The sequence below is a fragment of the Patella vulgata genome, chromosome 3 (genome assembly GCF_932274485.2).
Source record: "Patella vulgata chromosome 3, xgPatVulg1.2, whole genome shotgun sequence".
In the NCBI taxonomy this organism is placed as follows: Eukaryota; Metazoa; Mollusca; class Gastropoda; family Patellidae; genus Patella; species Patella vulgata.
This window is the reverse complement of record NC_065881.2, coordinates 73,590,601-73,604,963: the sequence shown is the minus strand read 5'-3', so window position 1 is coordinate 73,604,963 and position 14,363 is coordinate 73,590,601. Positions and strand designations below refer to the sequence as shown.

The 14,363-nt window shown below is 33.0% G+C and overlaps 1 protein-coding gene across 3 annotated transcripts in view; it reads right to left on the bottom strand.

The window, feature by feature from the left end:
- Positions 1-634: 634 nt before the first annotated feature.
- The window catches only part of LOC126816390 (nuclear hormone receptor HR96), a 60,649-nt gene continuing 46,920 nt past the window's right edge, over positions 635-14,363 (bottom strand). For all 3 annotated transcript variants that reach the window (XM_050542864.1, XM_050542866.2, XM_050542867.2), the window contains exon 4: positions 635-12,512. In XM_050542864.1, coding sequence (XP_050398821.1) covers positions 11,572-12,512 — 941 coding nt within the window. In that variant the 3' untranslated portion in view covers positions 635-11,571. The remainder of the gene's footprint in view (positions 12,513-14,363) is intronic.

Here is a 14,363-nt window from a genome sequence, read left to right as displayed (position 1 = left end):
CTACTTTTCACAGATATAATTTTTTAGCTTGTTCCGGACTGTGACCGAGGGTGTCACCCACATTGCTCTTTTCCCTTGCACGCCACCGCATGACAATTAACTATTTATTTGATGATGACCCTGCTATATGCAATACGCTAACCAACTACTTGGGGTGGCCGTGAACTAAGGAATCGCCTGATCCTTGGCTAAGGACTATCACATATTTAGGCGCCATGGTCTGTTCGATGGATTACATTTTTTATTAGCCCTTCAAGCCATGGTTCCAAATTGTTTATATCACAGACCGGTTCAGTCATCCACCAGTTAACGTTTTCAGCTTGGATGGAGAATTTTCAAAAAGAGTACACTGAGGAAGGAAAATTACGGACATACTTAATTTCTTCTTCTTCGAAGACTCTTGAATAATTTCAACGAAATATGGTAGGGTGCCCCGAACATCCCCAAATGATTCTGATCAACAGCCTTCATATCTATATAATCTTGTTTTAACACAATTCTTTGTTCAGATTGGTATTTACCCGAAAGTTAACCCCATACGTCACAACAAAGTCCCAGGATAAATTCAACCTCCAGAATTAATCAAGGAATGATTTGACCACCCAAGGTGAGACAATAAATAGGAAAGGGAAAATATCATAAAGAATTTTATTTCTACATCATATGTTTTTGTAAATCACAAACAGTAAACCAACAAACATTTGAATTATACACATTGTTTTCCCCATTATTTCTCATCATCAGAAACAATACATCGCAAAAAAAAATTGTTTCATTTGCTAAAAACAAAACAAAGGACATTACTATAAGGAGAAAAACAAAGGACATTAATATAAGGACAAAAACCAAAATGTGTTAATTTCTTCCGAAGGTTCATAGCATTTAAATTCCAGACACATCAACAATTTAAACGGTATTTAAAATAAATATAAACATTATACAAGTAACATCAGTTAATTAAATATATTCCGTTACTCTCTGGGTGGGTGATATGATATCTATATATACTCATAAACTATTTATCAGTACAGTAACAGGCAATAACCATTATTATTACATAAGATAATTCAACATTTTCCCAACATCAAGAGAAAATATCCCTTAAATCTGTGAACAACTATGTACAGATGTTAATAATAAGATAAACAATTAAAATCACAAGAGAGCAGTATATTCATATGCACCAAAGGCATTTATAATAATAATGAGGTTTTGATAACCGGAATCATACGGTATTAAAAATTACCGGGATAAATCGATATAAGAACAATTATTCTTGTTCATTTTCCATAACCGGGTTTAAATCATATTGTAAGTCAGAGAGCTAAAATCACGAATCGTTTACAGTTCTTAACAATACATTATATCTATTTAAACGGTATGAAAGACTGCAGCAGAATTTTAACATTCTGGTTTACTCGAATCTTGTTTTTCAGGAAATAATATACGCCCTCGAAATTCGACATATTAATGGAACGATGACTAGGGAGCTGGGTCCGTGGTTCAATCACAGTTTCAAGCTTTTTGGGCAAAATTCCCATCATAGCACACTGTATGGCGTACGTTCGTCTTCATTAACCCAGTCGATGAGAAAATATAGGTCGTTAAAGCTTTTTGGTTTATACAATATGTGCGTGACAACTAACAATGCAACATACATGTAGTAAAATCCAAATTAAAACAGCTGGATATAATGAATATGTAATGTCAGATATGATGATATATCTATACTATTATTTGTGACTATCAATGTTATCTTGCCGTAAAAACATAGGATCCTTATTTCCAATCTTGATGATACAAAGAACATTTTATAATCACTTTTATACACCGTATACTCCAACCCAAAAGACAATGCGGAAGTAATTAGTAATGGCTGATTAAAAAACTACAAAATAATAATAAAACAAACCAACAGTGAGGCTGATGTCCCCCGCCGAAATCCCAAAATAAATAGATGACACATATTAATTAATCGAACATTTATTTTTTTCAAAAGTTTCGAGCAATCAAACTACACACTAAAGTTCATCACTCTCTATCAGATAGAATCAAGATTATCTTGTCCCAAAGCATCGACCAATGAAATTGATTAGCTCTGCTTAGCTTTAGCTTGAAATGTTAATCATTGAAATCAGTCAAGACATTCACCTAATGAACATCTACATCAGGTTTAAACATTCTACCTCAATTAAAAGCAGAGTTTTTATGTTCCAAAGTCTTGACCAATCAAAATGCTTCTCGCTCCCTGCTTTGTTCGAAAGGCGGGGGACAAAAACCGTGTAGAATGGACTGTGCAGGCGAAAACAACTTCTGTTCAATTTAGACTGTTCAAGTATTTCACCAAACATAAATGATTAGAAATTACAATTGTTTTTTTTTTAAATGGAACATAAATCACTTTATATACATTCATATTACATGTGCTTTCAGACCCATTTCGTCTATTTTAAGATTATAAAGAATAGAGCTATACGCCATTTAATTACTTTAACATTCATCTAATATTACTTAGATAAATCTATTCCGTTTCTTCCTGAAAAGATAACCACTGACATCTAAATAGAGTTTATAATGGTATTAATGCCAGTCAGCTGTATTCAGATTACACGAGCTTAAATTAAAGTGCAGTATTCTACCATTGGACATAATGAATGACTTATAAAATATGGTTAGGTTTAACTAACATTAGCTATGTATGTCTGTAGAGCTCAAGATAAATCTGTCCATTGAAAATATGAGACATATAACTTTTCATCTATATAGGTAGCTCAGCAGCAAATGTCTACGCAACGGATCAATTTACAATGATCCGATGAGTAATTATTTGCAAACAATGCTTTATACTGATTGTAAATATTAGTCTCCATCACGCAGACTACAACTGACACGCTTCTCTTTCGACGCATATAAATTGCTGACATTTGGAAGCGTGTCTCTCAATTATAGGAGCACCGCCCATCACTATTTTATTAGTAATAGTTAATTATAAAAAAAATTGTCGCATATCTGAACAAATATACAAAATTCTTAAAAAACAATATAGATCAAGGTTGTATTTAATAATTATTCACCAACCCCCACCCCTGAAAACATATGATACAAAATTTGATTCAGACCAATGAAATGCCACTCTGGTTGACGCACGAGCTCCCAAACTCTTATTTCAAATAATCAACCGGTATCTTGTAAAGGAGCGGAGTCCATTAGTTTGATCGGGGAGTCGAGTTTATGTAAATTTAAGATGTTGGTTTTGAAAGTATTCAAATTTCGAATAACAGTGTAATCAACAAGCAATAGGGCATGTTGGAAAATGTCACCAGTAAAAATTAAAAACAAAACGGGAGGATGAGGATTCCAGCACCCGCCCACTGCTCTAAGTAACAGACAAAAACGGGAGGATGAACATCCCAGCATCTACCCATGCTTCTACCTCTTGGTAACCCAGTAGTTACAGACAAAACAGGAGGATGTGCATCCCAGCACCCGCTCATTGATCTACCTCTTGATAACACGGTAAAAGTAACAGACAAAACGGGAGGATGAACATCCCAGCATCTACCCATGCTTCTACCTCTTGATAACCCAGTAGTTACAGACAAAACAGGAGGATGAACATCTCTCCTCCCGCCCATGGATCCAGCTCTTAGTGACCCAACAGCACTTAAAATCGATTTAAATAGATGGAGTTTTTACAGATTTGGTTATGTAATATAAACTACAGGAGTCTTGACATAGCATATGGAATCGATAAACATGCAGGAGGTAAGTTCTGTTTCTATTTATCAGATGTAAAAAATCAGATGAACAAACATCAAATGTAATATTAAAGAACCACCGTAGGTAAGAAATATAATTCTATTTGGCAACAATCCTGTGTCAAGCCATTTTATTTTGTCAGTCTATATCTTTTGTATTATTTTTTCTATGAAGGGCAGGATGTTAGAAAGCCTATTATAGCCTAATCTTCAACCCTTCTTAAATAAAGTCATTATTATTCCCCAATCAGTGAAAGTGGCGTTAAGAAATACCAAAGAAGAAATCCCATGTCATCGAGATTTGATTATGGTCTTGTTTATAAATGTCTAATTAATAATTTATATAACATCTAAGGCCCAAAGAAAAACCTGCAATAGGCAGATTTAGCTCTTACAAAATGCCTGTTTAAATATGTAGTCAGTTTTTGTTTATTCTGACATACAATTCTAGCTCAGACACGAGCTTCCGGAAGAAACATAGACCAGGCAAGTTAACTGTTTCTATACAAAACATTATTAGCGCTGACCAGAAATAATACTACCGTATTGCCGTTTCACGGACCACAGTAAATTCTTGACTGATTGAGAAGCGGTTTCAGACGAGTTATTTGCCCTTGCCCCTGAATTTGAATCTTTAGCTTATATGATCATGAACCTAATAAATTAGCCCCAGATTAATGGTATATTTGAAAAGGATTTTTCATGTTACAAGCGTCAGTGTAATATGGACCACATCTGACAGACCAACGTTGATAGCAAGATTTCACATGGCGTGACTGGCAGTGACAAGGAGTATGTTAACTCGGATGATGATATCGTCAGCAACACCACCCTTTTCCAAATTGTTTTTCACGGCTGTGTTTTATCAATAGAATCTTAACGAAAATACAAACGTTCGATAATAAACTGACAATATTGTCTCCATCCATATGTAATGATCAAGGTTCTGGGTGCATATGTAGTGAATAAAGCGTTGGGTGCACAATTAAACAAAGTACACAAGAATCTATCTTCACCTACTGCTATTTTAAAATTAGAGATGATAAAGTGAATCCAAAAGTAATTTTTTAATTTAAAGACATTAAGACTTTATCTGTTTGCGTTTTGCAAATATTTCAATGGCCTACTCTTTTAATGTTCCAATTTTAGCAACTCACAACCTTATCTGAACTCTAGTGCATGCAATTTTAAAATGGAAAACCTGTGTAAATTCTATTATTATTGAATAATTGATGTATTATCCATTCTGATAAACACTACCACAGTTTATCCCAATTAAACATTTATTTCTATAATGGCAGTGAAAATTCAACTATTATGTATCATACATTCTTGGTAATTTCAATCAATTTACCGATAGACACTATCAGACAGATTGATTTTTTTTCTAGTGCAACACTGATAAATCCATACATGCATACTAAAAAGCGTTGCCATGCAACAAAACATGCCCACAGTAGCTCAGACAATCGAGCAGCGCTTAAAGGATGTTTCATTGTGAAGTTTTAGGTATCATCATAATCAAGCTAAGGTAATAACTTTAGAAGATATAATGAAAACTTTATGTAATTGTTATCCATAGCAGAAATTGACAGAAAGAACATACATTTAAATCAAATCAATTGATCACTTCTGCCTTCACTAGGTCCATAATTAACAGAATCATTGAAATATGATAAGTTTATTCATTTCATTAAACTAATTTTTGTTGCTAGAACATTAATAAAATGAGCAAAGGCAATGAAGTCTGAAATAATTAACAAAACTTTGGTAGGCTTCTTTCCATCATAATCTGAACAATGCATATAAATTTCGGACATATAAATTTTTGTGGATAGAGTATTTAGAAGATTCTCTAACTCCAGAAGTTAAAATCAGAAATAGCTGAAATTCAATAGGTTGTATCGTCATATTAATGTGTGCAAAATATATCGGGTAAAAAATGTAGTCTATAGAGTGTTCAGAAGAAATTATGCATGATATACGGACAGACAGACAGTGATCACAGCAATATATTATAACACATTTAAACTAATGAAATTGTTAATAAAACCAATAAATTTCACCAGAGGAAAAACACATTAATTTTTGTAAACAAACGCTGCCATGGAAGACTATTAATAAACTTTTAATTGTAGATATCGTTCCACAGAATAGTTCGTGTTTTTTTTTTTAAAAATGGGTTCAGATTGCTAAATGTCACATATATCTTAATAGGTAGAAAATAGATTTTTATCATAAAATCAGCGACAAAGTAAACTCCTTTTATACATATCATGTTTGTATTTCTCCATATATGGTCAATTTTTAAAGCTGTACTTGTTATTTAAAACTGCAAGTACATACATTGTTGTTGATGTTTATAAAAACCAATCCAAGAATAGTTTTAGAATATATAACTTTGTGAACAATTTGGGTTTTGTTTATTGTCATAAATTCAAGTTTTGATTAGTAGGGATGGTTTTACGAAGAAATGAAATTATTTGAAAACAATTGTGTGGACAAAACACATACACCATATAGATTTATTTTCTAATTTAGATTTGAAAAATTTACGGGTTTAATATCCTTGAAAGAATATATTTTTAAAACATCCATACGTTCATTGATTGAAAATAAGTGGAATAGTGGAGAACAACTAAAAAAATAGATTAACTAGGTATTCAAGTAGAAATATTGATATCAAGACGTGTCATTGCAAACATCCTGATTCAAAATCCAATAACTCTCTTCATTAGCCTAGTTGGTGCAGAAAAATAGGATGTTAAACCCCACTTCATTTCATTTCAAAATCCAATAACCATATTTACATACCCAGTTGGTGCAGAAAGGTATGACGTTAAATCAAATTTCAACTCAAAATCCAGTAACTGTCAGACATGCGTTGTCTCTTCAGTCAAGTAATGCGTTCACTGGGTCATGTAAAGTAAATAGAGTTGGCCGTTGTGTAATCCCACGTGTACTTTCTCAATTCAATTTAGCAACAGGTTAGCTCACATTTACAGATAGAACATGAAAAAATATTGAACATGTCTTCAAGTTTATAAAGCTGTCCTTTAAATTGCTTGTGGATATATCTAGCTAAGGCCTAATTTGAAGCATACTCATCTCAATTCTAAAAACTATCAAACAAATACTGAACATCTGAAGTCATGATCAACTTGGTTGGCAAGGGCGGTATCCATGGTAAGATCAAAGATGCTCTAGGAAAACAGTGGTTCAGTCACAAAATCATTAAACTTTCTCAGACTTAACTTTACCGAGACACAATGAAAATACACCATTGATTTGACTTAAGTGTTGGCGAGATATCCTGCAGCTGAAATGTGATTTTTGGCATGATTGTTGGCTGGACATTATTCTTAATGTAACAACATCCGATCCGACTGTAACTTGTGAGAAGGATGTTTTCACGATTAAAATAAACGCACCAAAGATCAATTCTCCCAAACACAAAAAAATGAATTTTGACAGAATGGGAATGTTGAAAATTACGATTTTATGATGCAAAGCTGGGGTATAAAGTGTGGATTTTAAAGAATTACAACTTCTACAGTTCTGTGGAAGACACAACGATAAAACCAAGATGGACACCTGACAAGAAGGCGTGAATACCAGTCACTGGAAGTCGTATTGCTATGATGCCACAAGCAGTCGTTGTGTGGCTAATAGAGACTTTTGGCAAGCATAATTTCCTGGTCCGTATCGCGTATCCGTATGGATTTTGCGTGTGACGTCATCAATGTCTGTGTATTTCTCATACGTGATACGGCACACGGATACGGCAGCACGTATGGAACGGCTTTCATACGGAAATGGTCCGTATAACACTGTCGTCTTTTTACCGTCTTTTTTGCTACTTTTAGACGCTGAAATGTTGCATCATAGCGTTTTTATGAATCTATGTGTATCCTGGAACACGAAGGTGTATATTTGATGTGATTTTAACAGTGATAACGACTGCAATTTAATCATTATTTTTGATGGGTTTTTCTCGGAATTTTCATATTTTTCCCGCCTGTCTGCATACTGGTTGATCTATGGGCTAAACTTTCTGAAATGATACATTAGTGAAACCAAAAATTGCTAAAATCTGCCAAAACTCTAAAACTACATTGACGCAACGTATCACGTATACGATACGGATACGGGATACGGATGGGAAAAATCCGCTTGCCAAAAGTCTCTATTATGGCAACATTATATGGCGTGAGGAAGACAGACACGTTACTGGCGTTTGTAAACTATAAAATTAATTAAAATTTGATCTCATATCTTAATTAATGGACCACAAACACAGATTCAAATAATTCAAAGTTACATGTATTTGAAATAACTTAAGTTTCCATCCTTTAGGAAGGTGAATTAGGTGTATTATATCACTAATTATATTTAACCACATCTGCACATGTATTTCAAATAATTTAATTTTCTATTCCTTAGAAAGGGGTATTATATCACTAATTTAATGATACATTATGGGAGATTAGATAAAGAGCTGGCAGTTCTCACTATAATAGTTACAAAACTAGATAATGTAAAGGTTATTTGCTGAAAATTTCAGACAAATTTATCCACTCTGAACCAAGAATTTAGCGATCAAATTTTCGGCCTAGACTCGATCATCATTACTAAAGTCGGTACGATAAGAAACATAGTCTCGATTATCCATTTCATGATTTAATGATGAATGAAAGTTGAGAAGCAAATCGGATACAAATCCAGTAAATATAGCAGGCTAGCGATGACATCTCAAGTTGATTATGGTCTGGACAAGTTAATTAATGTCTAATTAATAATTTAGATAACATTTCAGGCCTAAAAAAAGACCTGCAATAGTCAGATTTAGCTCTTGCATAATGTATGTTTAATTTAACCACAGGTGCAGAGTATAAAGGGTAGAAATACAACATTACATAGTAATGGTTCTTTAAAATAGAGACAAAATAGATAACCTCTATCATATGCAGTGCCGGATTAACCATGAGGCAAATAAGGCAAGCACCTATGGGCTAACCAAAAATCCAGGCCACAAAAAATTAAAGTAAAAGCAAACGGTTGTAATCTAGCTACTGAAATCTTATAAATTTTCTGTTGTTAAATTTAACTTTCTTCATTTTATCAGTGAACTGAAAATATCTGTATTGGCACTATCAGATGTATTATGGGTGAAGGCCTGAAGTGAAGGCTTCATGCATCATTTTGTTACTAATTTCTGAGATTGAAATTCTCCTAAAGAAATACAGTGTTTTTGTCCGGTATAATAAACTACTTAAGTATGGTTATTTTAAAACTTTAAAAACTCTGTGATTCTGGAAGATATTTTCAAACACATGTAAATCAACAAAAGATTCTGTAAAATACTTTATGTGGGTACTTTAAATTTTGTTAATTATGTGAATCTAAGATTATTTCTAATATTATATAAAAACAATTAAAATATACATCAACTTTTAGGGTAATTGGTCCTGTCTCTTTTGGCACTCCCTTTTGATGTTATATTAATTCAATTGTGATTTTTGTTTGGTCAGAAACTAAGCAGATAACTTCTTATTACCTAAGTTGCCAGGTAATAAAAAATATGCCCACCAACAGCCAAGTAGCCCAGACATAAGCTGAACTACTCATAAATTTTTTAAAAAGATCAGATAATGAAGCCCCTAAGGTGCTCATAAGATTTGCAACAAACGGGAATAACTCTGGTAGTTAACATACAAAATCATGGAAAATTTTTCATTACTATATGACAAACAACCCATATCAATTTCAAAAAGATATATGGATTGTTGTAACCTTTTAGTAGGGGTAACAAGATATGTAAACAGCAGGCAAGTGGATGAATGGACAGACAGGGTAACAACAATATAACACACCCTTAAAATGTGGACATATGATAATAATTTAATTACTGGTTTATTAATAGTCTAATATTACTGATTGGCACATATATTAACATTTTTAGCCATTTTACCTTCAACAAAACAAGGAAACATTGTGTCGTGAAATAATTAACATTAAACTATAAACGCTTCCTTTAGCTACCACTAAAAATCTTAAAACAAAAATCCTGTACAGCAAATTTATAATTTTGCTACAAGACGTCAATATTTGATTATTTAAAAAAACTCAATTTATTAACATGATCACTGGGTATTAAATCATTATATAACAAACGAACTTGTTTAATAAAACAAGGCATTCAGGCTGAAAAACAAATTAAGTCTCTGTGGGTACACATGGATCAGGCCACAACAATAATCCAATAATATTAAGTAAGCAGCATCGATCACCGGGTTAAGTTTTATTATTTCAGGTTTTTTTCACCTTTTGTCCATAGCTTTTCACAGTTTTTTTGTTGATAGTGGTTAAACAAATTGAAGAGTAAATGTACATGTCTATCATTTTTTTTTGTTTTTTAAAAAAAAAAATAACTCCAATATGGCACGGGTATCAACAAATCTTGATGTTTCTAAACATTCATACACTGTAACACAAATAATGACACTGATAAAACATTTACAGTGTTACTCTAAACCGGAATAAAATAAATTGTTACCAGGAAGAGACCTATTTTCATTGACACAGTTTAATTATATGCTTTCACCTCCGGATACACAATTATACAATCTAGATCTCCGGATACATTGAAATGCAACAATCTAGACATTTAACTTAGAAACTGGGCTGTGTAACATGTGGCTATTTTTACATTTAACCGTGAACAATCCGAACGTTTAATTTTTAGTAATCCTGGCATGTATCGTTCACAGTACGAACATTTAACTTTTGGAAATGCGTATGTATTTCTTTTAACAATCCAGACACTTAAATTTCAGTAATCCAAATATGTAAATTTCTTAAGGATCAAGACACTGCAACCTGAACATGTACCTTTAACAATTCAATGCCTAACTATCAGTCATCTGGACATATCACTTAACAATATGATGCTTAAATTTCAGTAATCCAAACATTACCAATTCGACACTTAACTTTTGTTAACAATCTATAATTAAATCCCACGGCTTAAAAACAGGGTTTTTGTACTGATTTTTTTTTATTTTTATTTTTTTTTAAAACATCTATTTATAATCAACATATTTATAATTTATGTGCCGATATCAGTTTTCTTTTTTTTTTTTTTAAAAACATCTATTCATAATCAACATATTTATAATTTATATGCCGATATCAGTTTTCTTTATATTCACATACATGTATATATAACAAAAAAATTTAAACTTAACAAAGCACTAACAGGGATGTAGATGAAAGTTCAAGGACACCACAAATTATTGCAGCACATGATGATTTCATTAACAATTCAAGCACTTGATAACATCTTTGCACCAAATATAGTCAATAAGACACACCAATAAAATCTCTTCTAAAATCCAATTCCCGACCCTTTTTATATATATATCCGAAAACCGTACATATAGTGCATTAAGAATTTTATAGCACATGGTCCATACACAACTAACATGTGATATGTATAAGGCATTTCCTTATGTATTCTAAGTATCTATGTATAATATATGATAGTTATCTGTCCCTATATACAATATATAGACTTTTGTATTTATCATAGTTTATGATTGTGGTTTCAATGTTTTTAGCGGCCATTTCTAGTCACATTTAGTATTGTCACAATAAGTACTCCCTGATGATTAAAGTTAACAAAAATAATGGATAAAATATAACCCTGTGAATCTATTGGTTCAAGTTCTTGTTAATTTACATATCAATTATCCTGATTGGTTCATAAAGGATGTTGTGGTTTTTTTGTAACAGTTATCACGATTAGCCGAGTTCACTTTAGATTAAGTATCTCCAACATTATTGGTTCAATTTCTGCAGGATCAACTTGTAGAAGTACTTTGGCATGGTTATCGCTGATTTTCTTAATTTCGTATATTTTTGCTAATATGGCTACAAAGTAATTCTTTGCAAATTCAAACGAGTATTCATGCTCCAGATAATGTTTAAGCAATATAAGGTATTTATCTTGTACATTGGACATCTCGTCTCGTGCCCGTATATTTTGGGCATCTGGGTTGAAGATTATTAGAGTTTGTATCAAGGCAAATAGTTTTGTATTGTTATTGACAATCGATTTCAAACTACGGCAGTATTTTATGTGGCTGTCATATAGGTCGCCGTGTCGAGTTGTGGTTTTGAGTACTTTTGTTGATATCTCACCATTTGGCGTCATCCATGAGTCTCTTTCAACAATATAGAATGCCACAGATCGAAGCAACAAAGTATTTACAACAGATGATTTCAGCGAAGCAATCTGATCTTCTTGATTTATTCTACAAAAATCAGCCATTTTCTTCACAAATTTAATCAGACGTCGAACAGCAAATTCTGAATTGTTGACCCAACTGCTCACCGTATTAAAATGACTTTCATCTTGCTTGGGATCATTTTTGGGTAAAGAACTACCAACTGTTTCACGATATGCAATTGTAATTTCTTCCAGTAATTCATGTTCTTCTGGAGTTAGTTGGCGATATGATGTTGGATCTGTGGGCATCATGGACTCTGGAATGTGTTCAAAAAGATCAGCTGGACTGGGGGCATTACTGGATTGTGAATCCATGACAGATGATGAACAGGCATTTGAAGAGTCGGCCATTGGTTGCATATCATAGTCCAATGGTTCTTCTTTTATCATCACTTTTCCCCTTTCTTCTCGTTTCATTCTGTTTTCAGTTACTTTTGCCATTCGGAGACGTTTTTCATGTTCACCTACAAGTAGAAAATATAGTATTATATTTCTTGAAACTCAGATTTGTTCTTACCAGATATTTGAATTTGAACATAAATTTACTTTATATACATGCTTTGCACTCTAATTCTTTAAAACCAGAATAGGTCAGATTGCTGATTGTTGTGACTATTTACGAAGGCTATTTCACAAATTTCCTGCTAATTTAGTGTTAGTCAGTTTCTAACAGGAGCAGAATTATTCTATTAAAGATTCATTATATACATTTAAGAGCTAAATCTGCCCATCGCAGGTTGTTATTTTTGTTAGAAATGGGGTTTAATATCAACTCGACACAAACTAAGTCATTTTGGGACTAACACATGGTTCAATTTCATTTCAATAATTCGCTTGCACATAGGGGTCTTTAGCAGTGGGGGGAAACCAGAGGACCTGGAGAAAACCGATGAGGTTGGACAGGCGACCCTACTCCTTATCACATACAACCGGGGATTCGAAAACTACACCAGTGACGGACCCTATGCTAAACATTCGGCCATCAAACCCCCCTTCAAATGTTACATAAACTATTATTGAGACATTCCTATAATTAACTCTTTCTAGACCATCAGATGGCCGTGATTAACATAGATAAGAAAACCTGTTAGATTAATACATTTAACGATAAAATTCTTAATCAATTGTCAAGTACCGTTTCTATGATAATAAACAATCTACGTCTTCAAACAATCATAATTCCCTTCAGAATAAAGTAATTAGAATGAAATTTTCAATATATTCCCTATCTATATTTAAATTATTATATCAAGAACTGCCAGCTCTTTATCTCAATCTTACATAATGCATCTTTAAATCAGTGAACATTTCCAATTTATGTAAAATTTGGTAAAATAACGATAAACAATTAAAGTTGTGTTATTACGTAGAAGAATATTAGAAATTCTTTAAAAATTACAATTATTCTAAGATCTATGACATTATGCAATATTTCTCTTCTCTAAAAGAACATACAACTTTCATATATAGGTGAAATAAATGTTGTTTTCATATACAGTACAGGTGATCCTGTCACTTTATTAGACAAGTTAATGTCACATCCCCAGACAACTGAAGTTAACCATAAAAAGTATGGACATTTACTATGACTATAATTACTATAGCTACTATAAAATTAACCAAAAGATCACTTAATACACAGAAAACAAATTTAAAGGAGTCCATTGTATGGCCTTTACTTTACAATTTTCAGGGAATATACCTCCCACAGATTAGCAAGATATTTCTTTCAAAGAATACAACAATGTTTGGCATTATCCCAAAATTTAAAAAAAAAAAAAAACTTTTTGGAGTGTTTTACCTCATAAAAACTACATGAAATAAAATGAAATGGGGTTTAACTGCCTACTGTTCTGCTCCGAACTGGGCTAATGAAGACGGCATACGCCATACAGTGTGCTATGAGGGAAATTTTGCCCGGACAGCGGCACTACGGCCTACTCTTATACTGAATTCCAACTGTCAAGGGATCTTTTATGTGCACGCCAATGTGTACACGGGACCTTATTTTTTTTTGTCCCATCCGAGCGACTAGACAGCTGTCCTTGTCAGGCTCTCAATCCTGCATCACTGACAAGTGGGACAACACTGGAAAATCTGGATGAACTTTTTTGCCTATGCAGGGATCGAAAACCTGAGCTCCTGGCTAGCGAGCCAGCATCTTATCCACTTAGCCACCGTGACCCCATAAAAACTACAAATTTAACTGTAATTATTGTGGTTTCAGGTTAAATTCATTGAAATTCTAATTTCATGACATGTAGAGTTCTTCAGTCAGACAATTTCCCTACAAGTCAGCCAAGACAAGCAAATAT